General features: G+C 48.0%; 2 protein-coding genes and 1 long non-coding RNA gene across 6 annotated transcripts; 1 reads left to right on the top strand and 2 right to left on the bottom strand.

The window, feature by feature from the left end:
- Positions 1 to 133: 133 nt before the first annotated feature.
- Positions 134 to 11,187, top strand: SMARCB1 (SWI/SNF related BAF chromatin remodeling complex subunit B1). Its single transcript, XM_031592349.2, has 10 exons — positions 134 to 329; positions 2,390 to 2,501; positions 3,012 to 3,041; positions 3,736 to 3,865; positions 4,442 to 4,579; positions 4,812 to 4,939; positions 5,468 to 5,634; positions 5,814 to 6,004; positions 9,758 to 9,889; positions 10,819 to 11,187. The coding sequence occupies exons 1-10, from the start codon at positions 237 to 239 to the stop codon at positions 10,856 to 10,858; spliced, it is 1,161 nt and encodes a 386-aa protein (XP_031448209.1). The 5' UTR covers positions 134 to 236; the 3' UTR covers positions 10,859 to 11,187.
- Positions 11,188 to 13,748: 2,561 nt separating this feature from the next.
- On the bottom strand, positions 13,749 to 17,768 carry LOC116228492 (derlin-2-like). 3 transcript variants are annotated; one of them, XM_031592368.2, is made up of 7 exons: positions 17,605 to 17,768; positions 17,425 to 17,487; positions 16,888 to 16,961; positions 16,436 to 16,529; positions 15,190 to 15,385; positions 14,650 to 14,740; positions 13,749 to 13,952 (listed from the first exon to the last, which is right to left on the bottom strand). In XM_031592368.2, exons 1-7 carry the CDS (start codon positions 17,695 to 17,697, stop codon positions 13,841 to 13,843), a joined length of 723 nt encoding a protein of 240 aa, XP_031448228.1. In that variant the 5' UTR covers positions 17,698 to 17,768; the 3' UTR covers positions 13,749 to 13,840. The 3 variants fall into 3 exon arrangements, with proteins under 3 accessions (XP_031448228.1, XP_031448227.1, XP_031448229.1); XM_031592367.2 differs by having other exon boundaries at positions 17,425 to 17,490; positions 17,605 to 17,764; XM_031592369.2 differs by lacking the exon at positions 17,425 to 17,487.
- Positions 17,769 to 19,945: 2,177 nt separating this feature from the next.
- On the bottom strand, positions 19,946 to 26,157 carry LOC149915516 (uncharacterized). 2 transcript variants are annotated; one of them, XR_016472055.1, is made up of 4 exons: positions 26,076 to 26,147; positions 25,077 to 25,240; positions 21,302 to 24,003; positions 19,946 to 20,510 (listed from the first exon to the last, which is right to left on the bottom strand). It is a non-coding gene; the product is annotated as an uncharacterized LOC149915516 (long non-coding RNA). The 2 variants fall into 2 exon arrangements; XR_016472054.1 differs by having other exon boundaries at positions 25,077 to 26,157.
- Between the last annotated feature and the right edge of the window lie 51 nt (positions 26,158 to 26,208).

Genomic DNA, 26,208 nt, shown 5'->3' with positions numbered 1-26,208 from the left:
ATATACTGTGTATATACGTATGGATGTACCAATAAAGCGCCTCTTTTCTACCTGCCGCCCGCCTCCCCTCAGCGCCGCCGCCGCGCGCCGGGTGGGCGGGAACGAGCGGGCGGGAACGAGCGCGCGGGGCGGCGCCCGGCGCATGCGCAGAGCAGCAACAGAGTAGGCCGCGGCGCTGCCCCTCCCGCTGCGCCCCGCTCCTCTCAGCGCCGCCGGAGCCCCGCCAGGCCGCCGCGATGATGATGATGGCGCTGAGCAAAACCTTTGGGCAGAAGCCTGTTAAGTTCCAGCTGGAGGAGGACGGAGAGTTCTATATGATCGGCTCCGAGGTGCGGACAATGGCGGGGGTCGGGGGGGGAGGGTGAGGCTGAGGGATGAGCTGAGCTGTGTGGGAGCAGAGGGCCTTTGCTGCAATGATAGCGTGGGAAATGTGCGGCTGAAAAGAGCCGTAGCTGCGGGCGGTCGGGCCTTGCGTGCCGTACGAGGCACGTGGAGGAGGAGGGATCGCCTTCCTGTGCCCTGCTGTCTGCTGGTGAGCGCCGTAGGGCAGAGGTGCAATTAAAAATGGCCTGAAAGATGGTAAGGTCAAAATGAGTCCTGTCTGACGAGGAATGTGAGCCCCTTTGTGGACTGTAAGCACTCTACAAGCAGAGCACCAGTCTAGAAGTCCGCTTTCAGAGCCTACAACTCATCCTGTTGTCTAGCAAGCCTGGCTGGAGCCTGCCCTGCTGGCTTGCAGCGAGAATGTTGTGCTGAGGAGAGCAGAACTGCTTTGCAGGTGTTCAGCAAGCCTGGAGGAGGCAGAGATCACATCCTGAGTATTGCAAGGATTTAAAGGACATGGCAGGAGTGCGGGTATCTGAGGTATCCCAGTGGTGTCTGGGAAAAGGGATGCTGCTGGGTTAAATCCCTACTGAGCACTGCGTTGATACAGCAAAGTCAATGTTAAATTGTTCAAAAATACAAGAAAATGGATTTTTGTCAATGAGTTGGAGTTTCTTATCAAACTAGATTAGGTTTACAGAGAGAGTGGTGAGGTGCTGGAACAGCTGCCCAGAGAGGGTGTGGATGTCCCATCCCTGGAGGTGTTGACAGGTTGGATAGGGCTCTGGGCAGCCTGGTTTAATATTAAATGGGGAGGTTGGTGGCCCTGCATGTGGCAGGGGGGTTGGAGATTCATGATCTTTGAGGTCCCTTCCAATCCTGGCCATTCTGTGACTCTGTGATAGTGAAGTGCTGATAAGAGCTATGCTTTCTATCTCATGCCAAAAATTGTGCTTTATGATGCCAAACCTGATATAGTGAATTATGAAAAACATTAAAAAAATCCTCTTGGGAGAATTTTTGAGGTCGCTGTTATCATTACAGAGGATGTCCTGTTTAATATCTTATTGATGACCTGGATGAGGGCATTGAGGCACCCTCAGTAAGTTTGCAGATGACACCAAGCTGGCTGGAAGTGTCGATCTGCCTGAGGGTAGTGAGGCCCTACAGAGGGATCTGGATAGGCTGGATAGCTGGGCTGAAGCCAATGGAATGAGATTCAACAAGACCAAATGCTGGGTCTTGCACTTTGGCCACAATAATCCCAGGCAGCGCTACAGGCTTGGGGCAGAGTGGCTGGAAGACTGTGTAGAGGAAATGGACCTGGGGGTATTGATTGATGCTAGACTGAACATGAGCCAGCAGTGTGCCCAGGTGGCCAAGAAGGCCAATGGCATCCTGGCTTGTATCAGAAATAGTGTGACCAGCAGGAACAGGGAAGTCATTGTCCCCCTGTACTCAGCACTGGTGAGGCTGCACGTCGAGTACTGTGTCCTGTTTTGGGCTCCTCGCTGTAAGAAAGACATCGAGGCCCTGGAACGTGTTCAGAGAAGGGCAACTAAGCTGGTGAGGGGTCTGGAGCACAGGTCTTACAAGGAGCAGCTGAGGGAGCTGGGAATGTTCAGTCTAGAGAAGAGAAGGCTCAGGGGAGACCTTATTGCTCTCTATAACTACCTGAAGGGAGGTTGTGGTGAGCTGGGGGTCGGCCTCTTCTCTCATGTAACTGGTGATAGGACTAGAGGGAATGGCTTCAAGCTGCGCCAGGGAAGGTTCAGGCTGGACAGTAGGAAATACTACTTCTCTGAAAGGGTGGTCAGGCACTGGAATGGGCTGCCCAGGGAGGTGGTGGAGTCACCGACCCTGGAGGTGTTCAAGGAACGTTTGGATGTTGTGTTGAGGGACGTGGTTTAGCGAGAACCATTGGTGATGGGTGAATGGTTGGACTGGATGATCCTGTGGGTCTTTTCCAACCTCAGTGATTCTGTGATTCTATGATTTGTTTCAGCTTCTGATAAGCATTTCTTTAAATGGAATATGATTCCAGGTCATATCTTTGTTTTTCTAGGTGGGGAACTACCTGCGTATGTTCCGGGGCTCACTGTACAAGAGGTACCCCTCGCTCTGGAGACGACTGGCCACAGTGGAAGAAAGGAAGAAGATAGTGGCATCTTCACATGGTAAAAAGATGAGTAAATGCTCCCAGACTAAATGACTGGCTTGAAGAACCGTCTCTATAGGCTCAGAAGCTTGTGTACCTTTAGGGCTTTGCTAATCACTTCAGATTGCCTCAGTGATGGAGTGTTCTGCAAAATATGTGTCCTGGAGTTGGCTGCATTGCAATGCAAAAGTCACACCTCAAGATAAATACCATATTCCAGAAGGGAGTTTTATTAGTGAAGAGAGGTGGTTCTGTCCCTTAGCCCATTGAAAGCATGCACTTCATATGTTTATGACTCCCAGAATTTGTACTGCGTTTCTACTAATGTTGCCGCCACAGTGAGAACACATCCACCCTGGTATTATTTTTGATGGGAGACCTTTAGTAAGTACTTATATTCATTAGCAGTGTAACTTGTCATATGTTCCTCAGGCTAAGGCATAATAAAGAGAAGTGGTTCATTCTATACTTAGGCCTCCTTCTTCTAACATCCTGCTGACCCATTGCTGTTTTCTTTCTTTTCCAACAGAAAATCAGCGGTCTCACAGTCCCAGAAGATGTAAGTCTGATTTTTGTGTTATTCTTAGCTGTGCTGCAGGAATAATCTCTGCCATGACCTTTAGTGTTATTACAGTATATATTAACATCTCACCCTCTGATCTCTCCCTGTGGTCTTCCAATTATGCATTGTCATCACATGCTGAACTTTTCTTTCTCAGAACATTAATGGGTTCTTGGATGCAGATGGTCTGTGCAATTCAGCAAGTTCTGTCCTGAAGTTTGCTCACTTTTCCAAGTCTTAAGAGTTTGTACTCCGTGGCTTAGCTTTTATTAATATCTGATGTGTCTGCTCAGCCACTCGCTTTTCCATTGAGTGTTACATCTCCATTTCCAACCTTTAAGTCCACTGAGGAATTACAGTTTTCTGGGCTTTTCCTCCCAAAGGCTGTGGAAGAGATTTTGCATCATTGTGGCAGACTGTAGGTGTGCAGAGCTAAATGATGTGATAGTACAGGGTAATATAGGGTAGGAATTGTTTTTTTTTCTCCCCTTATGTGAAAGCACATTACTTGTCAGCTTATTTACTATTTAGGAGGACTTAAACAGTTTTAAAATGATGTTTTTTTCTAGTCCCGCCTGCACTGACAGAGGGGGATTTTCGCTATTCAGCTTGTTTGTGCCATATGCTATGTAATGCTTTTTCATTAATTATTAATTAATTAATTAATTAATGGCATCTTTCCTGGTAATAGATCATGGATATACAACATTAGCCACCAGTGTGACACTGTTAAAGGCCTCTGAAGTGGAAGAGATCTTGGATGGAAATGATGAGAAATACAAGGCAGTGTCTATCAGCACAGAACCTCCAACCTACCTCAGGTAACCAGTGTTGGTGAGGGCCAGGGTCACAATGAAGTTGCTGGAATGTGTCAGCGTGGACTGGAAGCACTGTCCTGTCCCAATAGAAATCACATAAACCCAGGGCAGTTTGCAGGGGGTGCTTGCAAGTCTGTGCTAGCAGATATTTGCATTGTTGGGCAAATGAAGATCTCCAAGTTGTAAGGATTGGGTTGTTGCCCACGTATTACGGGAAGAAAAACATTAGTGTTTGATGATACAGCTCATTTTGCAATTACTGCATTCCAACTGTAACAGATGTTTTGGAGAACACTTTCTGCACGTACTTTTTGCTGGAGATGTCGCATTTCTCAGCAGTCCCTCTGTAAATATAGACAGGAAATCCAAATATGAACCTTGTATTTACAGTGGTACACCTGGATCCATATACGATGGATAGTTGTGAGCTGGAGAATGGACTTTGAAGGAGGTAGTGTGGAATATGAGTTCTCAGTCCACCTGTCATTAGGGAGGAGCTCGTAATTTATGATACTATTCTTAAAAATAGTGGCAGTGGTATTCAAAGCCTGCAGGTTAACACAGAGTCTCATTCTCCAGAGAACAGAAGGCAAAGAGGAACAACCAGTGGGTGCCGACACTGCCCAACAGCTCTCATCACCTGGATGCAGTGCCATGCTCAACAACAATTAACAGAAATCGCATGGGCAGGGACAAGAAGAGGACTTTCCCTCTGTGGTAAGGCAGCTTCCTTCTTCAGAAAAGTGGAAACAGTTACCAACATGACACACTGCAGGGGACTGCTCTAATAGAGAGGTGGTTGCCATGGCCTTGTAACTTTGTGTTGAGGAGTATGTCTAATAAGTGGGGCGTTGAAGTATAGGGATTGGTAACAATAAAAAGCACCTTCTATGCACGCCAGATGTATCATTTTCTATTCCATGTGCTGTGGTGTTGCTCTTTGTTCTAGCTTTGATGACCATGACCCAGCAGTCATCCATGAAAACGCATCCCAGCCAGAGGTTCTGGTTCCAATCAGGCTCGACATGGAAATTGATGGGCAGAAACTCAGAGATGCATTTACATGGAACATGAATGGTATGTAGGAAGGAGAGTTTCCTGCGGCTAGAGACATATAGTTGCATTCATCAACAAATACAAAGAGAGAACAAGCAGGTCTTTGCCCCATAGAGGAAAAGCTTTAAAGCTCTTCTACTTTGATGTGTTGTATTCAGCTCTCATGGCTCTTAGCAGATCCCTGACACTTCCATGGCTTGCAGTAATTCGTGGATGCCTGTAATCTGAAAAGTTAGACAGGCCTATTCTGATCCACTTCATCAGTTCAGCAGCCTAATGGAAATGTCAGCCAAGATTATACCAAACAGTTAATGTGTATGGCTCCTTAATGTATGTGGATTAATAGACAATTGCTGCATTCTTTGTGAAATAAGAAAGTCAAGTCAGTGTGTACATGTGTACAACCCCGAAACAAAGCACTGTTTTAACAGCAAAAGGTGATGCATTTAGGATTCCCTTTTTCAGGCAAAGATCTTAATTTTGTGTATTCTGTAAGTGGCAGATATTGGTGGCTGAGAAATAAGTCTTTTTGTTCTTATTCTGTATCAGAAAAGCTGATGACCCCAGAAATGTTCTCAGAGATTCTTTGTGATGACCTGGATTTGAATCCTCTGACCTTTGTCCCTGCTATTGCCTCTGCCATCCGACAACAGATCGAATCGTACCCAACTGACAGCATCCTAGAGGATCAGTCAGACCAACGCGTTATTATTAAGGTAATTACAGGGATGCACTAGAATGAGAGCTGAGCCATTTGCATTTCTCTATTTTTTTTTAGGGGGGAGGAATAGTACAGGACTTCCATCAAAACCTAGGAGTTTCTAATTCCAGTCCTGTGTCCAGGTTAGATTTTGTCTTTGAGAAATGAATGACTTGTCTCTTCCCTTGTCTCCAGCTAAACATCCACGTAGGGAACATCTCCCTTGTAGACCAGTTTGAATGGGACATGTCAGAGAAGGAGAATTCACCAGAGAAGTTTGCCTTGAAGCTGTGCTCAGAGCTTGGCCTGGGTGGGGAGTTTGTCACTACTATTGCCTACAGCATCCGGGGACAGCTGAGCTGGCATCAGAAGACATATGCCTTCAGGTACAGAGCTGTTATCTTTCTGGCATGGGTGTAGATGTGCTCTAACTTCATGGCTGTTAGCAGCAATAAATCTTGAACAGCTGATGCAATGTAGAAAGCTTAATTTGAAATTGGTTCTCGTGGATTGTACCCACTCTATAGTTCTTACATTATTTTTGGATGGTAGAAGTGTTTGATTTCTCATGTTCATATGCCCATACAACTGTCTTCCTTTTCAACAAGTTTATTAGATGAAAAAGAAGAAGGGTGCAAGTAAAGATTTTTTTATTTCTTGGACATCCTTTTGTATGTTTCATCAACTGGCAATCCCCAGATCTGGCATTATTTAAAGACCACTGTTTGTGGAAGGTTAGCAGTTCAGATGGTTTCATTTCTCCTCACTGTTTTGGATGGTTGCCTGTCTTGAAGTGGCAAGTGAGTCACATCATAGGATGGCTAGGTGTTACTGGTGAGCTGTAAGAGTATTGCTTGTATGAAATGGATGGACTCCTCTGGATAACAGAAATGTTAGTAGTGGATCTAACCAAAGCACTCTAAGTGTGTCTAGTGACATGTTTGCAGTCATGTCTTGCTCAGGCATGGCCCTTTGCTTGTTGCTGGCCGCCTGACTGGTGAAGAAATGAAGCATTTTGATCTAGTGCCTGGTGTATTTTGTTCTGTAGTAAATCCTGGTGCCTCTCAACCAGCTTGTGCTTTTGCTTAGAGATCTTTTTGTGGTGGGTGTAGTATGTCCCAGGACCAAATATCAATGAAATCAGCTTTTGCTACAGAATGAAAGGCTGTTCTAATTAACAGTGGCAGAATACTTTGTGCCTTCTTCTTTTAATGTCTGCACATGATGATCCTCAGATACGTTTCTGTCTCATCAGCTCTGCCTGACTTGGGCCAAGCTTTGGTCTTCTGAGCTAAGACTGATTGACACCATAGCTCTCTACCCTGGCTGAAGTTAAAGTTGATCACAGGTCATTCTCATAGCTGGAATGCAGCAGTGTCAGGTTTGATTAGTCAGCTTTGTAACTTGTCTCCTAATTATTCCCAGTTGTGCTTTGCAGTGTTCTGTGGCAATTTACTGTACGGATGTTATCCTCCATATGTTGCTGAGTTTGCAGTCTGTTAAATGTTCCTTAATGCGTGCTGCTGGGTTTTTTGACCTCAGGCCATGGTGACACGTGAGGAAGTTTGAGAGTTCAGCAAGTGATGTATTGCAGAGGTGGGAGAAAGGTGCTGCTGGCACCGGTTTTGTAGAGGTCAGTTCAAGGAAGCTTGCAGCTAATCCCTAATGTGGTTCACATGGAAGTTAAACTTCTCTTGGAGCTAGGGAGTTGACTTCTACCTTCCTATCCATGACAGTAGATTGATTTTTTCAGATCCATGTGGGACCAAATGAAACTGCTAGAGCCGAGGGTACGTGTTGCTGAGAATTGGTGGGAACCTGAAGGGCAGTCAGCAGTACGATGCTTCTAGTACTGCCTCTTCTTCCCTGCTGCTTTACACATGTACTTTATATGTGTAAAAACGTGTATCTGGCCATGGTTACTGAAGTGCTACCTATTTGAGCTTCCTTTTAGGGGTAGCTCAAATAGGTAGATTCCAGGCCGCCTTTAGACTGTTGCAATTTTTTAAGGGGGAGAATTAAAAACAAGGAAGGAAAGCACAGAGAACGAAGTATGTAGCCATGAACCATTCAGTGGCAAAAAACACCTAATTTAAGACTTGCTTTTTTTGTCATAGTACAAACATGTCCTCCTCTTCCCTCTTTTCTTCCTGCAAAGGAATACTTTTGAAACCTTCCTGTGATTAATGATGTTTGGGTTTTGTGGTTGGTTAGTTCCTGAATTCCCAAACCACAGGAGTAATGGTTGCTCCAAATTTATTCCGACGATGTAAGGAAAGAGTGCTGTAGATGTATCAAAAGAACCATAAAATCTCCAGGAATTGGAGATTTGAGAAGTCATGTGCATCTTAGTCATTAGAGGGAGAGATGAAACTGTCCTTCAGTTGATGAACTCCAGGACAGTTGGCTTCTCCCTGCAAAACAATGGGAGCCTGAGAACCCAATGGAAGTGACAGGATTGGAAGTGGTTGGTAACAATGCAGTTGTCATTTTCAGGGTGATGGTGTACTGAACATTTCCTGCCTCAGTGCTGAGATGTTTCTAAGGGCAGCACACAGTGTTTCATACCCAGACTTTTGCCTTCAAAAGCAGAATGATGTTCCCTTGAACATCAAATCTGTATGTCTGAGGAATTGCCCTTGGCAGAGGAAGACCTGTCCCTGCCCTCTTGGCTGCACTGCTGTGCTCGTGATGCTGCTCCAGAGGAGCAGAAGCAGTGCAGTGCTCCACTGGGAATGCTGCAGCTGACAGTGCCTTTCAGTCATTCTGCCAGCACCTCTTGTTTAAAAAATAAAGGAGGGGGAGTTATCCTACAATGAAGTTTAGGAGATGAGGGAGGATTTTTCATTTTCTCTAATTCTACCCTACAGAAATGTGGTATCTGAGTTGGCTTGCATGTTATCAATGCTCATGAGCTGGCTTTCCAGCCCCTATTTATTTCTAGTGGATGCTCATTGCTGATAGCATGTTCTCAATCTCATTTACCATGCTTAAGTCAGGATCTAGCAGTTAGCCTGGAATTTGCAACATTTTGTGGCTAAGATGAATTTCCTGTTTCAAGTGTTGCTTTAGTGGATATCAGCAATATTGGAGGCAGATTTGACCAAGGTTTCCTCCCAAGATCAGATACCAAAGGCGTTGGATTCATTTTTCTTTTAACAGCGTTGATGCAGACTTTGCTCCCATGGTGAATGAGATGGCTGAGCATCAGTGCTGGGATCCTGGTGGGGGCACGTTTCTGGGATCTGCACACACACCTGTGTGAGGGCTCACACGTTCACAAACACGTACACATTCACACACACACTTGTGCTGAGCTGCTTTCTAGAATTCAAAGCAAACATTTACATTCTGAGGCTCCTTTGTATTTATTCTGAGCTTCCAGCTCCACCCTCAATGTTTGGGAAGCTACTCCTGTAAAGTTCCTGTTGACTTTTGCTGAAAAGTCACTAGTGAAGGAGTAAACATTTTTATGCATGTGATAATGCAGCTGTTCAGGACAGACAGATCCCTGAGGAGCAATCTGGTGATCTGTGACACAGCCCTATGTTTCTGTGCTGGGATTAATCTCAGTCTGCGGATACAACAGCAGGTCCTCAAAAAAGAGCCTTTGCCATGGCAGTGGGGAGAAAGTCCTTGTTCCACTGTCAGGTTCCCATCCTGTCATGCTCCTGTGCTGGGAAGAGCTGCTGGAGGTGTAGTAGGCAAGCTACAGCTAGGAAGTTAGAGCTGCAGAATTGGAAAGCTAGTTGAAGAGCCCTGTTAATAGTCCCTCTTACTGCTCAAGGAAGACATCCTCCCCACGTTAATAAACTGATACAAATGTTGCCTGTGCTTACTCCATTTGAACACTGACAGCCAAATACATAACAGCCTTAATAGGAGAGAACTTATGCCCCAGTCGTTTTGATGTCTATCCTCTCTGGTGGTTGTAGAGTTGGTAACAATTGGTCTCCTTGAGGTGGTAACTGCCCCTGTTCTGAGAACCAGACTGTGTTCAGGGGGGCTGAGTGAGTGCTTAAGCCTGAAACACTTAAAATGATCTGCTGTGCTTGTGTCTTGCACCTGGGCTGATAACCCAGAGGAGTGGACTGTTAGCACTGATGAATGTTGCTTTGACTTCTGCCCTGCTGCTGCAGTGAAAACCCTTTGCCGACTGTGGAAATCGCGATTCGCAACACAGGGGATGCTGACCAGTGGTGCCCTCTTCTGGAAACCCTCACAGATGCTGAGATGGAGAAGAAGATCAGAGACCAGGATAGAAATACAAGGTGCTGCCCCTAGTTCAGTTCTCATTCTAGCCTGTCCCTAAGACAGAAGTTTAAAAGCTTTAATGTTTTTCTTTCTCTGCTGAGTGCCAATTGGCAGGATTTCAAGCTTGCACACCACAACAAACTCATAGGCCTTTTGCTTCAGGATACTAAATTGTTATCACCTTACTCCACAAATATTTAACTGTCTACTTTAGCCATATCCTGTTTGAAGCAAAGCTTCCTCTTTTTTTTTCTTCCCCTTGGACTCTCTGCTTGTGCGGGGGAAGTGTTTCTATAGGAAGGCATTCATCAAAAATATTGGAGTTTCACGCACTGTGATGTGGATTAGCATCCTGCCAGAAGGATTCCTTTCATGTATGATAAAGTGCTGTTTCATGTAGGGACAGACAAGGTCTCATCTCCAGCCTGATGAATGTTGACTTGTTTGCTGGCACATGAGCACATCTGTCATTGCAGGAGGAGCTCTGCTTGCCATAGAGCCCCACTAAGCAGTGCTCAGCAAGTACTCAAAAACACTTGCTCCTACTTGGTTAAACTGCAGCTGCTTCTGGCAATAGAAATGAACTGCTAGTATTCTCCAGAAGATGTGTTGTGGGAACAGTAAGTATGCTGGCTTAGCTCTCTCCTAGGAATATTTTATTGCTAATTAACAGATTGTTAATTGTCTTTCTTCTCAGCTATCACTATCTGAATAGTTCTCAGTAGCAACTGGTTCAGTCTCACTTAATGAGCAAAACTGCCATAAGAGCAGTTGCTGAAAATGGTGTGTCGTAGCACTACAAGTAGGGGAACTCAAGTGACCAAGGACGTTTGGGCAGTAAAAAAAAAGTATCACAAAGCTCTGGTAACCTCACCAAAAGTGTCACTTTTAGTAAGGTTTCACATGTCTGTAACATAGCACTCACTGTAACTTTTTGTTTTCCTAGGCGCATGAGACGCTTGGCCAACACTGCTCCAGCCTGGTAAACTTCCTGTTGTGACACTGGTGCTCTTCCTACAGACTTTGTCCCTACTCCTCTCCCCAAGTGGATCTAGGATTGGCAGGGGTCTTACTGTCCCTTAGGGGACACACATTCCACTTGCCAAGAGTTCCCTGTACTGCTGACTTCTGCCCCATCCCCTCAGCCTAGAGGCCACGTACCAAGAATGCTGCATTAGCACATGATCTAGCTGAGACTTGTGGCAGCTGTTGGAGCCCTTCTATACCTGTGTGTGGACAGTGTAAAAATACTTTTGTATAGGTGCAACATGCACTACTAGAACAACTTTTTAAATAAAAGGAATGCATACTACTAGAGTTCAGTATGTTTAAACAAGTAGTGAATTTCACACTTTGTCCTATTATAGCAACTGAGTCACTTCTGGGTATAAGTGTTGATGGGTGATGTTCCTTTGTTGTTTTTTTTTTTCCTGTGAAAACTGCAGCTGGAAGATTATAATGTCTCTGCACTCAGTAACTGAGACTGCAGCATCCCTTCAGTAATGGGCTTTGCTTTGGTCATTATTTACTCACAGAGCAGCCAGTTACAGTACACAGAAGACCATGCACTTTGGGTGCTAAATTCCCTCAGCACTGCAGTATCTGGTTTTTGCAAACCTAGAAACAATCTGTCTTTTCCTGGAATGTTTGAAAAACAAAAAATTCATTGAAATGAGATCAAAAAAATTCAAGCTTCCTTAAAAAAAAAAAAATCTAATTAGAATCTACCTTCTGCTGAGGTCCACCAGCTCTTTGATAGAGTTCCTACCTTTCGCTGCCAGGAACTGTCAGCTATTGCAAATAGGGTGGATTTTGCTGGCAGCCTGACACTGCATTAAGACCTTTATGATAAAGCCAGTAGGTTTTACAATCCTTGCTGATCCACCCACACTGCTTGTACAGTCAGAACTACTTTCTGGCTTTAGTTTATCGTGTTTAGACTTGAGTAATAGCAGAGCTAGTTCTGATTCCAGGGTGGGAGGGAACTTCTTCCAGATGTTAGTACACAGAAACCCAAAATTTGCAATTTAGCAATAATATTATTACAGTCTTAGCCTAGACTCCTGTCCCAGATTGGTATTCCATCCATTTTTTCTTATTACAGGGGTCAAAAGGATAGTTCTCCATGCAGAACATGTTTTGCCTTGTGGATGCAAGGACTCCAGTTCTTTCTGGGAACACTTCAGCCTCTTTTTGTTACAATCAGGCTTCTCTTCTGCAAGCAACCCCTTCAGGGAGCACGATCAAAACACAAACAAAACTGCTGTAGCCTTAGGCCTAGCAGTTTGTGGTTAAATAACTCTAAGCTTTGCATAAAAGAATGGACAAGTGCACATGAGGATGTGAGCTTCTGTAGCAAGTTTAGAAGTACTTCCTTTGGCTTCTCAAGATCCAGAAAAGATATAGGAATTTTCCCTCCAAGAAACTAGAGGCAAGGCTGCAAAGTGCAGAAGTCCATCTCACAGATGAGAACAGGCTGCTTTGAGCATTAGGACTATGAGGAAACAGCAAGGAGCAGCTTTCCCACCCTGTAAGCACACTCTCCTGTTTAATCTAATAACCAGCCCCCACTGTGTGCAGCCCAACTTCTGCATTCCAGAGTTGCAGTTCTGCATTACCTAAAGACAACACCAGCTCTGCAGGAGCTCGTTAACAAAGCACACAGCAGGTGCCTGTCTAGTCTGAAGCCACTTGCCCCTTGTACCACTCTACCTTCTAGAAGATCACTACATGTATCGTTCTTTCCCTACATAGAAACCAAAGTGCAGCAAAATAGTTAAAGTTTTCCATTACCAAACTGTTTTCATGGGAAGCCTGCAAAGGAGGTGAGTGGTATGGCTGTGGTTCAGCCTTCCATTGCCATAGGGCTTCTGTATCATTCTTACCTGGCTGCTGGTTACTCACACCTCTAATAATTTTAGCGGTGGTTTGCAAGCACGTAGCTGAACAGACAGCCATTAACTGAGCTATCATAAGATACACTGCAGATTTACTGTACATGTTTTGGAGGTCTCTAGTAGAAGCACACATGCACTAAAACTAGCAAGAATGATCAAATTCAGTTAGTAAGCTGCTTGTGTTTAATTTCTAAAATTCAGAGGTGGATTCCACAAGAGTGGAATTACATGGCATGCATAGACCACCTTTATTACTAGTATCAAGTGCCACTTTCAGTCACCAACTAGAACAAGCTTCCAACTCCATTCCATATCCCTTTTGTGGCCCTCCCTTTCTCCATCCACACCTCACCCCCCTTCTCACACCCTGCAGGGTGAAGCAGGGGAAGGAAAGCTTCCAACTAGACTAAGTTTTGCCTTGCCACAAGAATAAAAAATAAGCCTGAGCAATCAGCCTGGCAGTTTTGAGCAAAGTCCTGAAGAGTCCTGGTGCTTCTGCTCCTGGCAGAAATGGACACGCAACTGAAAAATAAAGACTTTAATGTAAAGACTCTTTGGAAACAACAATGTAAAAGGGTGGGGGACTCAGAGGGAAGGGAGTAGTTGAGCTGCATTCCACTATGGTAGGTTTTTGCCTGGGAGACTTGGCTGTGCTTACACCATGACAAGGTGCACTATTGGTTGAAAGCCCACAAAGATGTCTCACAACTGTGAGAGCAAAGAGCATCAGTCTTTGTACAGAGGCCAGAAGTGACTTGCCATACAGCAAGCCATCAACAGCAAGAGAATGAATAACAGGTTTCACACCCCATTTGTTACCTATCCCCACCAGGTAGCCGAGGAGCCATCACATAACTTCCAACCCTTCTCCCTAGAACACCTCCATAAGGATTCATCAGTTCTTACGTGCAAAGCTTTGCAGAGCCACTTAGTACAAGAGGAAGATGGGTCACCCATACAAACAGTGAAGCATGACACATCAGAATGGCAACTGGTATTATTCCAGTGAGATCTCTGGGGCATAGCGTAAGTCCAGCCAGAAGAGAGGAATCCAGCCACACAAGTCCTCTGCTACAGTGGACGCTGCTGCTGCTGGTCTTGGTCTCCAGGTTGGTTTTCAGGATGATCCTCAGGGAGGGGGTTATAGTTTGGATCCTCTTCAGGTGTGTCAAATACCATCTTCCTGGCAAGGGATACATGCATCCCATCAAGCAGGCAGGTTAACAAAGTGAGCTGAAGACAAAGAAAACCCCCAGCCCTTCAAGAATGCCCTAACCCTTCACAGGGTTTGGCTGCACAGAACGTCCCAAGCCAGAAAGGACCCACAAGGATTACTGAGTCCAACCCCCAGCTCCACACAGGAATGCCTAAAAATCAAATCATATATCTCAGAGTTGTCCAAACTTCCTGAGCGCTGGCAGCCTTGGTGCTGTGACCACTGCCCTACTGCACAAGCACTCAGCTCAACACACAACGACAATACCTCAATCTCAAAGACAGCTTTGATCACTGACATTAAGCAGAACACATTCTAACTTCTTAAACCACAAAAGTACTTCAGAAAAATAAAATCCTACCTGTATCTAGCACTTCCATAAGGCTCCAGTTCAGCTAGCAAAACTTATGGTACAGTAGCTGCCCCATACACATACAGTGTGCTAAGTGCCAGTGCTTTCTGCAGCAAAGGCTTGAATTGTTGAGCACAGGTGCTATAACCACACAGGTGGGTCCTATGGCTTAACACAACGTAGCAGAAGCTGCAGCAAGACTAACAGTCAAAGCTATGTTACCCCACAGAGCCACAGACCCATTTGCTATGGAAGCAACCCATGCTGGGAAGCAACATAGTAAACCCAAGAATTAAAATCTGTTTTACTTACAGGAAGCTGGGAGTCAAAAGCAACTTCTTTCCTCCAGGCTGGTTGGGGAAGACATCTTCCAAGAAATAATAGATATGACCCACTGCAATCCCTAGGGAGAGATGCCACCAAGGTCAGGCCCAGCTATGCCTCCTCTGCCTGCTGGACCAGAGCTGCTGGAGCTTAAGCAGGATGAACCCTTGAGACCACCACAGCACACAGCTCCCATCAGATCCACCTGAGCTGCATGTCAGCAGCCAGGTTGTTGGCTGTGCTCATGCTTTACATGGGTGCAGAGGCAGGCAGGGCAGAACCAGATGCCCAGGAGACCATGCACAGCCCCAGCATCACGCTGAGCTCACCACACCCAGCTGCTGCCTCTGGCTAAGATGCAGCAAGATACAAGGTGCTGAGCTGAGCCCCAAGCCTGGCCCACAGCAGACTCAGCCAGCTCACTTCAAGAAGCCCACAACCTTAAATAAGATGAAAGAAAGACAGCTTCAGCAGAATGAAGAATGCCATGGCTGCAAAGTGCCCCTCTACCCACAAGCTCTGACTTACCCAGCAAATCAATAATGATGGAATTGCCCAGGAGCAGGGAGAAGCCCATCAGGACCCAGGGCAAGAAAGGGGCCTGGAAATTAAGGAGCCCGAAGAAGTTCATGCGGATGTAAGGGTTCCTGCGACTCCACACATACACCAGCATGATGGTAAAAGCCTGGCCCAGGAAAAACAAGCTGGCAAAGAGGCCAAATAGCTAGGAACTACCGAGTCAAGGAAAAAACCTACCTTGCACACCACCTCTGGGCAGCACAGGATGTATATAGCCAGGGAAGTTTCAGCTAACTGGCATGAAAGATGCCGCCCAAGCCACGATGGCTCCTGAGCTGGTTGAGATGCACAAATGTTCCCCCACACTATTTCCCTCCATGCACCCCAGAACAATACACTGCATGGCACCTACAGCAACTGCTCCTTAAGGTGCTTGCTACAACAAAAGAGACCAGGGAGCTCTGGGCCTTCTCCATCAAGCAACCATCAGAAGAGGCTTTCAGAGAAGGGCCTGGTGTCAGCCTGTGCTCTAAGGCAAGCCATTCCAAAGACGTTTTATGCTTGGGAAGGAGATATTTTTCCTATCCAGACTACTTTGGTTACTGTAAGACAAACTTAGGACAGGACACATGGCAGTCTCTTCAGCCATTGGCCAGGTGCAGAGACAGATGGGCTCACAGTGCCCAGCACACTGCTGGCCTGCAGGCACCCTGTGCTCACAGCTCAGCATCCCCTACTTCAGTTCCTTACACTCTCTTCACACCTACTGAGCAGCCTTTCACATCAGCCCTGCCATTGTCATTGGCTCAGCTGGAGGGCTCCTCACAGAGCTGAACAAGAGGCTTCCTTCATGCAGAGCTTTCAGATGCTGCCGCACTGCCCCTGGGATTAGGCAGCCCTTCCCACGCCAGGTGCATCAGCACTTCGCAGACATAACAAATACCAGAAGCTCCTCCTTTGGCTTGCTTCCACTCCTCCACACACATTGGCTGGGCTCAGGCCAGGCTCCAGCCAACCCAGCCCGGCAGACCCTTCAGGCCCATGGGGCAGAAAGAGTGCAGGCTGAGGGGCACAGTGAGGCTCCCTGCCTGCAGCCCATGGTGCTGGGGTTTCCCCAACCAGCTGACCTGGCCCACAGACAGGTGCCTGCTACAGACCACACACAGCAGTGTGGGATACAGCTGGCAGATGAGCCCCATGCTACCCAGAGCATCTCAGAAGAGTCCAAAGGGCCTCAGCCTGCTCAAAAGGATACTGTCATGAGAAACCCTCCAAAGAGGAACATGAAGACAAAGTCAGCTGTCCTTCCACGGAAGGAGCCTTCTTCTAACATGCGGCAGTACCTGTACCTGAGAGCAGGAGAGAAAGGAGGAGTATAGGAAATTAACAGCTGGCTGCCTGCATCCCCAGCAAGGCCTTATGAGGAACTGCAAGTATAGGAGGCAGTGAGCAGGTTTACAAGCACCAGAGGAGAACAGTCTCATGCCACTGAGGTAGCTGTGGTGCTGCTACTCATCTGCTGCAGCAGCCATACCAGCAGCTTCATCCTCTAGCAGGGGGAACAGCAGAGGCCACAAGCAGGGCTACCACCACCCAGGGAACAGCCCCAGGGTGCTGTGTGACAGGGCAGTGTGGAAGGGAGGAGGGGCAGGGCATCACAGCTATGTTAAAAAGGGAGCAGACAGCCTTACTGATACCAAAGGATACAGAAATATCATGTTGAAAAAGAAACTGAATCCCAGGGGACCAAAAAAGAGGAAGTTGGTGATCAGCCTCCATATCTGAAAGAGAAGAGAGAACAGGGGGTGGACAGGTGGTTCTCTCTGATCACATGGACAACAGCCCTGTGCAGTGGGGTCAGCCCACACACTGTGCAACCGCATCTACACGTGGACCCCCACCCCATAGACATTTTACCAGCCCAGATGGGAGAAGATTACTCTGTTTCAGGATGGAATGAGCACAGTTCAGCACCCAGAGCAAGCATGACTGCTCACCCCACACCACAGCAAAGCTATCCTAGCCCCAGCAAAGCCGCTAAGAACCTCACCCAGGGATGCAGGGGATGAGGTGGGGTTGATCTATGGAAAAGGGAAAGGCAGGATGGAGTGTAGCAGGGGAAGGCCGGGAGGAGCGAGCTCCATCCTGCAGCAAGGTGATGCCAGGCTAGCGGGCAGCTCCTGCAGTGTTGGAGCAACCCCTCCGGACACGGTCAGGGCCCTGTGCCCCTGGGCACAGCCTCACCTGGAGCTTCCTGAAGATGAGGTCGGGGTTGAAGTACAGCTGGAAGGGGGTGATGAACTCCAGCTGCTAAGAGACACAAGCAGGGCAGCTGCCACCACTGCCGCTTGCTAGGCACGCAGCGCCAGCCGCCCCGCACCCTCCCCAGCACAGCACCCCAGCGCCCGCGCCCCCAGCCCTCACCACGGCGGCGGTGGTAAGCACACAGGCCGTGGTGTAGGCGCGCGTCACGGCCGGCATGCCCAGGTACTCCTGCGCCAAGCCCTGGTAGGCCATGGCGCACGGCGACAGCGCCCGGCCGCGCCGCGGGGCCTTTAACAGCACCCCCCGCGGGCCGCCGACGCCACGCCCCCGCCAGCTGCTCTCGGCCAATCCCGGCGCGACGGGCTGCGAGGGTTGGCCAATCGGAGCGCGCCTCATGCCCTCGGCCTCCAACCCGGAACGGACCCGCTGCGGACGGTGACGGGCCGAGAGGGGGAGCGCCCCTGGGGTTCCGCCCCCTGAAGGCGGGGCGAGCGAGGGCGGCCAATGGAGGCGGGCAGTGCGATTGGCTGGTGGCTGAGGGAAGGCGGGGAGGAGGGTCACGCCCCCACGGAGATAGCCAATCACGGGGAGAGAAGGGGACAACAGGGGGCGGGGCGGGGGCGCGCTGTGCACGTGGCTCTGTGCGGGGCTGCGCTGCGCCGCGCCTGCTGTGCGAGTGCCCAGGCCGTGCCCAGCCGGGCGGTGCGCCCTGCACACCTGCTCTCTTCGCCTTCAGCTGCAGGGCTGGTGCCCTCGCAGCACAGCCTTCCCCGCAGCTAGCCGGCCCCTTCCTCTCCTGTTCACTCTGCAGCCAGCAAATGACACGTGCACCAACATTCAGAGGCTTTGGGGTTTCAGGAATTCACGCTAGTGATTCCATCTCCTATTGCTTGTAGCACTGAGGTGCTTCCCTAAACTGTGAGAGGTCACACCAGGCAGCACAAGGTGCCTGCTCTCCGTGAGGCTGTGCCAGGTGTATGCAGAGCGCTCTCTGATAGCATGATCTGATAAAGGTTTAAATAAACCCACCATCCCCCAGTCCTGAGCTTGTGGTGCTTTCCAGAGCTGCATGCCATGCTGAGGAGCCAGGTCTAATTTTACAGCCAACCTGGTTGCAGGCAGAGGAAGGGCTCTGGTATTAGGTTTCTGTAGGAGAAGGCTAAATTGTCACCAGGTTTTTAGTGAGCCCTGAGATTCCTCTTTAAGCCTTCAGTCAATGGGAAGTGAAATCATTAGCAGAGGAAGGAGTCCTTGTGTTTTCCACTGCATCCTCTCTGACTGCTGTTTGATGGGGGACAAAACACAGCTGGAAGGTTAGGGAACAGTGAGGTTAAAGCAACACAGAGCAGGGGAGAGGAAAAGATGAGGCAGATGGGCACTGAGGTACAGGTTCCTGAGTGCTCAGGTACTGAGACCAGCACTGCCAGCCTGAGCTGCACTGGAGGCTCTGAAAGTGGAGCCCAGGGGATGCTAAAACTGCAGCTGAATCAAAAAGAAAAAAAAAAACCTCAGCTGGAAAGGCCAAGGAGGGAAAGAGAGTTCCTGACTGGGGCTGGGGGCTCTGCTAAGTGCTGCTTGGATCCACGTGGCTGTTTCAGCCCCAAAGCCCCATTGCCACAGCTTTGTGTGTCAGCCTTGTGCAGCCACAGACCCTGCAGAAGGGCAGCTGCAACTGAGTAAAAGAACTGAGTGAATAAATGGATGATGAAAGAAGTACATGAGAAAATATCTGCTCATTTGGATGGAGGATTAGAGATTTCCTATCTGCTCTCACAGTCAGAAGCTGAGTTCAAGCACTGTGACTCCTGCCCCTACCTTGCTTGAGCCAAGACTGGAGATAAACATTTGGAGCCCATTTGCTGAAAGGTCAGCAGCCTGGAGCCCAACCTCACTAGCTACAAGGAGATGAGAATCCAAATGATCAATTCTAATTATTCCATGTGCAAATAAGACATTGCATGAAAGGCAAAAAAATGTCATCACATTATCATTTTCCTTCTTTTCCCTTGTTTGCCAATCAAATTTTGAGAACTCTACTTCTCCAGGCTTATGCGTAAGGCTTTCTTTTTATAGGAATCAAGTGGGAAAGCAATGAAATGCATCCAAAACTCCCCCTTCAGCATGGGAAGACGCCAGACAAACCTGTGACCCCTCCAGTTCCCAGGCAGCTTTCTGCCCATGATCTCACTTCCTTTGGAGAGCAGCCAAGCTGACTTCATGCATTACAGTACGCCCAGGGGCAGCTTCAGTCTGCATTACAATCCTTGTCACATTTTATGGTCTTTGGGAATTATGTCCTTCTGTCACTTCACATCAGCTCAGCCACACTCATTATATACATTTGTAGGGATACTTCTAGAAAATTACAGAATCCAGTTAAAACCCACAAAAAAACCAAACCCAATCTCTTTGTCTCAGCTGTAAGATAACAGGAGGGACTGCCAGAACAGGAATGCTGCTCAGGAGCCACTTTGCTGATTTCCTCCTGTCTGGTCCTGCTGTCCTTCCCCTGCCCAGGGACCAAAGCTGATGTGGACGCAGGTGCTGCCAGCAGTGGTCTGATACCCAGACTTTTGGGTGGGCTCTGATAAACGTCTGTCTGGGGGCTCCTGGAGCTGCCTGAAGAACAAATTGCCAGAGCTCCACCTGTAGCTTTTGTTCAGGTCACTCACAGGAAGAACTGAAGTGCACTGGTACCAGAGGTAATGCTTTCCCATGCACTGTTAGCAGTTCTGCACGTGCAGGTATAGCAGCAGTAACCTGCAGCACCATAAACTTTTGTGATCTACAAACCAGCTCACAAGGAAATAGTCCAGGATGGGAAGAATTCACGTGTGTTGCACACCCATCACTGTGAATTCATCTGCTCTTTGATTTAAGTATGCATGTATTGAAAGGGAATGGTTTGTGAAGGCACACAGTCAGACAACCATTGTTACCTCTGTTTTTGTTTTCTGCTTCTGTTCTCTGTTCATGGGGGATTTTAAGGAATGTGCAAGCATTTGCCTGGGGTCACAGGTGAGTTTAACTCCACAACAGAAACACAGCAGCTTCCTGTCTCGTTTCTGCAAATCAAAATAGCAAGGAGTTTGAAAACAAAGAAGAAAGCTCCCCACGAGTTAAGCAATTCACAGACCTCGAGGAGGCACATGAGCAAAGATAAATGGGCTGTTGCAGAGTTCATCTCCTTTGTTTGTAGTAAATTATTGTGTGTAATTCGTGTTTCCTGTCCATAAATGCCAGAGGAACTTGAAGACATGGAATCTGTTCTAATTTACTAAAGACAAAAACAATTCCTCTCAAGTCCATCTGGAACTTGTTTTTATCATAATTGTTTTAGGCTCAGTAACGAGTTCAAGATCTAACTGACCTCCCTAATTGTTTCAAGAATAAACAGATGCTCTATTTAAAGGCGTCAGCTCCTCTTTGCCCAGCGCAGCAATTGCTGGGGTTGCAGGATGAAAGAAGTGTTGCACCAGGTCAGCACAGACCCCAGTGAGCAGTGGCTCTCCAATGGGACCACTCATGTCACCAGCAGTGCTGGGGCAGGAAAACAGCCCCTGGCCCTATATGCAGAGTGTCCAGTTGGTGAGGTGTGCCCTCTGCTCTCTCCTGCCATTAGCATACAGTTTGTAGCTTCATCTGATGACCTTTAGCAGCATGTCCAACTGGTGAATGCCAGATGGCACATCCCTCCAGCTGAGCTGCATGCAGCAGGACTGTGTTCGCCCCAAGCCCTTGGCCAGACCAGCACTCCATCCTGCACTACAGCCCCAGTTCTTTGGAAATTAGGACAAATTCATGCTGCCCACCCATCACATGAGGCTGAGTGAGCTGCTTGTGAGGTCTCACTCACCCCAGTGCCCCCCAGCATGTGCTGTGCCAGCCCTGTGCAAGGCACACATCTGTGTGAGTGGGAATGTAGTCCCACACAGAGGAACGTGTTCAGAAAGGCACAGGGCACTGGAAAGGCAACTTCTGCTCTCAGACTCCATCCTTGCTGTATGGATGAAGGGTACCAAGAGCCCCAGACCCACCACAGATCAGTCACAAAGTAACTCTGTTCCAGTTCTGGAAACTCCACTCCATGGACTCAGAGCCCATAGATAAGCTGTGTAACCATAACTGCCTGGGGCACTTGAGTCTTGTGTCTATCACACATCAGCTAAGTCTACAGTTTGAGGGCTAAAGTCAGGGGGAGATGAATCATACAGAACTGGATGTTTGGTTGTTATTGGTATTTTGTTTGCTTGTTTGTTAGAAAGAAACTAAAAATAGCACTTAGTGCTCAGCCCTCCAAGGATAAGTGGGTTGCACGGGGTTTGTGGTAAATCAAAGTTTATGTTGTTTTTACTCTTATGGCTTTTTGTTCAGAGATGCAACTGCTTCTGGCATATCATGAGAAAGATAATCTCACCTAAATCTCCTCGAGCAGAGTCTGGTCATATATCCAAATAAAGGCCCTCTTCTAAACCAGATTCTGCTTATGAATTGAAGGCATCAAGAGAGGAAACCACTGTCTCTTAGCACAGTTATTTTTTTCCCAGTGCTTCATCACTCCTGTTAAGTTCTGCCTTGTGATCTGTTCTCTGCACCACAGGTCACCTCCCACAGCTGTCGCTGGGGAATGTCATTCGAGGGCACTCATTTTGTAACATTCATTTCATAACCACTGTGGCCAGTTGGCTAAGAGAATATCAGGCAACACTTGTTTCCTATAAGAGAAGGTCTACTTTCAGCTGCAGAAATGCAGCACATACACCTGGGTGTGCTGTCAGCTGCTGAAGGTATCAGAAGGAGCATTTACACTTTAGAGCCAGGACTGTGCCTGTGTCCTAGTTCAGGTGGCTCTCAGTTAGCTGGGAACATCTCTAACAAAAAGCTCTACCTGAAGTGAGCGCTAAATAAGATATCAGGATGAATCTGGCACTGTGACATCAGGACAGGACCATCCAACACCATTTGTTGCCACGTGGCACTACAAAGGATCCTCTCCTGCACTCAGGGATGGAGGTTTTGTTCTGCAGTTTGCTCTCTCTGGCCCTCAGATTCCCCAGTTTCAACTAAGCCCCCGTATCAGAGTATGATACAAAGAACAAAGAGAATAGCTCAGCTACAGCCTGACCTACTGCTCACAACAGATTGAGAAAGGGCAATTCAATTACTAGTAGTATTTCGGCTTTCCTGGGTTTCACAGAGAACCTCTATTGCTTATCAGGGGGATGAAAACACCAAGCACTGACCCAGCACACAGGAGAGACAGAGCTGCTCTTCTGACATGCCTGCTTGCAGGTGAGCACCACAGGATCCCCTCAGTACCCATGTGTCCCCTTGGGGCTGGAGAGTTGCCTTGTGACTGTGTTCCTGCCCCCCAAAACTGCAACAAAGCCCATTTCCTGAAGTTGTCATACAGTGTTTTGAACTCACAGAAATTGTGGGGATGGTCCTTATGGGAAAGACAGAACATTCAACAGAAACAGCTGGGTGAGATCCAACACCCAGTCAGATCTCTGCGGTTACAGAGCAGGGTATGTAGTGAGAAGGCATCCTGTAGAGCCAAGCTGCATTAATAGAAACAGGCCCCTCTTCTCCTCTCACAGCTTGCCTGTAGATGGTCCAGAGGACCCCAGGTGACACCCCTGGCATGCAGGAACCTTTCAGCACAGGGCAGAGCAAAGTGTGTGCTGAGAGACTTCTAACAGCAGGATTCTGCTTGCTCCTGCAGTCAGATCATTGCAGGCACAGAGATGCCACCACATCTCCATGTAAGTGTTGTCCCATACTCGTGGCATCATGTTTCACCTAACTATGACAAGCTGAGCTCAACGAGAAGGTATTTGAGGAAAGAGGGAGGTAAGTCTCCACAGCAGTGCTGGGGAGCTGCTTCTCCTTTCAGGATTCGTGTAGCTGCAGCATGGCACTTCATGCCAGTGATACAGGCTGGGGATTCTTCACCCACATCAGCTGTGACACGATGAGAACTCATCCTGAGGGCTGAGCATTGGCAATACTGTGATCTTTAAAGGCACAGCAGGAATCCAGTCGGCAACGCAACCAATGTGGGCATCAGTCAGCATCACAGCACAATGCATACAGGTGCGACGGAGGGGAAAGAAAAGCATCCATTCACTCACCGAGGCTGCTGCTGGAAAAGGCAGGGAGCTCCAGGAGCTCCCATCCGGGCTGCGCTGCGAGCCACAGCTGCAAGCATCCCGTGCTGCTCCTGCCGCTCAGTGGCCGATGGCGGAGCAGCACTCAGTGTCCGGAAGAGAAGCTTTTGCAGAACGGGTCGGCAGCAACAACTGACCGGGGATAAAGAGGGGTTTAAAAACAGTTGCACCTATTCTGAATACTTTGAAGTGTATGGAATGTATTGCATAGAAAGACGCAAGCCATTGCTGTCGCTGCTGCCACACCATCTTCAGCCGTTCACATGGGACAAGGAACCATTTCTGGAACAACGAGCAGCCCCACACTGGCTGGCCTCTTTACGCAGAGCCCATCAGATCTGCCCTGCAGATGCGATGGGTGGTGCAGGAAGGGAGCAAAGCTGCCATCCTAGTGAAAGATAAGCCAGAAGACAAAGATGAAAGGTCATGGAAGAAGTCACCATTGCTGTGCAACAAAACCTTTTCTACTCATTAGAATTTAGCTGGAGCCTCCAAGAGGTAACAAGAGGGCCTCTGCTGCATAAAGGTATTTAATTGTTAACCAAGGTTTTGAAACAGAATGGAATTTCAATTTTGTACTCCAGGGGTGTGCCATAAATCCGCTGTACGAGGACCTCCATGCCTCTGTGAACAACTGTGAAGCTCTGTTGGTTCCTCAATTGGTGCCTCCCACAGCACAAAACCATGTACACTCCTTGGTACCAGCTGCCCTCAGAGCTTAGGAATTTGGGCAGCTCTGGATCCTGCAGAATAATTTCCCCAGACTGTCATGTATTTGAAAGAAAGTTAATGGAACTGTATTGCTAATGAACATGTAGTCCCATTTAGAGAATGTAAATCAGCTGGCAAGACACCAAATCAAGTGTGTTATCCCAATGTAATAGGTGACTCAATACATAGAATCACAGAATGGTATGGTTGGAAGGGACCCTTAAGATCATCTTGTTCCAACTGCCCTGCTACAGGCAGGGACACCTCCCTCTAGACCAGGTTGCTCACAGCCCCATCCAGCTCGGCCTTGAATGGTTCCAGGGAGGGACCATCCACAGCAGGTTTGTGCAACCTGTTCCAGTGTCTCACTACCCTCACAGTCAGTAATTTCTTCCTTTATCTAAGTAGCCTGTTCCTGCTTCCGCTCCCTATAGTCTTTCTTTTTGAGCTAAATAAGTCCAGGAGCTTCTTGTTGATCCACAGAGGCTTCCTGGCATTCTTGCCTTCCTTTTTCTTGGGATGCACTGCTTCTGGGCTTGGAGCAGATGGTCCTTGAATACCAACCAGCTTTCTTAGGGACCTTTTCCCTCCAGGGATTTCTCCCATGTCACCCCGCCAAGCAGTTCCCTGAAGAGTTCAAAGTCTGCTCTCCTGAAGTCCTGAGTGGCAAGTTTGCTGTGCACCCTCTTTAACACTATGAGGACTTTGAACACTACAACCAAGAACGTCCTTGAGCTTCACTTTACTCACCAGCCCCTTGTCATTGGTGAGGACAAGGTTCAGCATAGCTCCTTTTCTCATGGGTTCCCATACAGCTTGGAAGAGGAAGTTATCATCAACACATTTCAGGAACCTCTTTGATTTCTGGTGCACTGCTGTTGTCCGTTTGACAGATACGGGCTGGCTGAAGGCTCCTGTCATGACCATGTTTTGTGAACGTGGAGCAGCTCCTATTAGCTTGTAGATGGTCTCTTCTACTTGGTTTTCCTGATCAGGCAGCCCGTAGCAGACCCCCACTACGTCTCCTTTCCTCTGCCTTCCCTTTAACCCTAACCCATGCATATGCTTGCAACTTGTCTTGCTTGTACCCCATGCTCTATGCACTGTGTATGGGCACTTGAGTTGGACTCCCATTGAGGCTGATTTACCAATCAGAATTCCCTTATCCTGAACCTTAAGAACTCTCTTACTGACCTGTGATCCTACTCCAGGCCCAGGGCATCCTCACTGTCAGCCTCAAAGTGCAATGATTTTAAGATCCCCACCCTCAGCAACTCCAGCTTAAAGCTCACCTGACTGAATTGGAAAGCTTGCTGCCAAAGATGGTCTTCCCCTTGTCTGACAGATGAACTCCACCCTCCCCAAGAAGATGAGATGTCCCAAAATCAGTTCCATGACATAAGAAGCCAAAGCCCCATTCACAACACCACTCCCTCAGCCATGTACTGATGTTAATTATCAGTCCTCTCCATTTCCCTAACCTGGAGAACTGATCAGACTACCCGTGTTCCTGAGCTCTTCACTGCACCTCAGGCTTTGAAACAGACTTTTCCCTCCTGCTAGACTTTCTGGTGCCAATTTGCCATTTCTCATTACTGTTTGCTTCCCCTCCAACCAGATATTCCACTGGTAAAGTTCGGGGCTGCTTAGCCCCAGGCTGTGGGTTCAGCGCAGACCACACGTGAACCTGGCTGATCACGGACTGCACAGACGCTTCTTCCTTTAGAAGCTCTGAACGGAGGCACTGACCACAGCTCAGCGTCGCACCGAACCACCCGGCCGCGGCTCCACCTGACGAGTGGGCGGCAGTTCCGGCTTTCGGGCTTTTAAATCTGCCGCCGTTGCCCTGGCAACGCCCACGTCACGTCAGCCGCTCTCGCGA

The sequence above is a fragment of the Phasianus colchicus genome, chromosome 18, assembly GCF_987193195.1.
Source record: "Phasianus colchicus chromosome 18, bPhaCol1.hap1.1, whole genome shotgun sequence".
Taxonomy (NCBI): domain Eukaryota; kingdom Metazoa; phylum Chordata; class Aves; order Galliformes; family Phasianidae; genus Phasianus; species Phasianus colchicus.
This window is presented reverse-complemented; position numbering and strand designations above follow the sequence as displayed.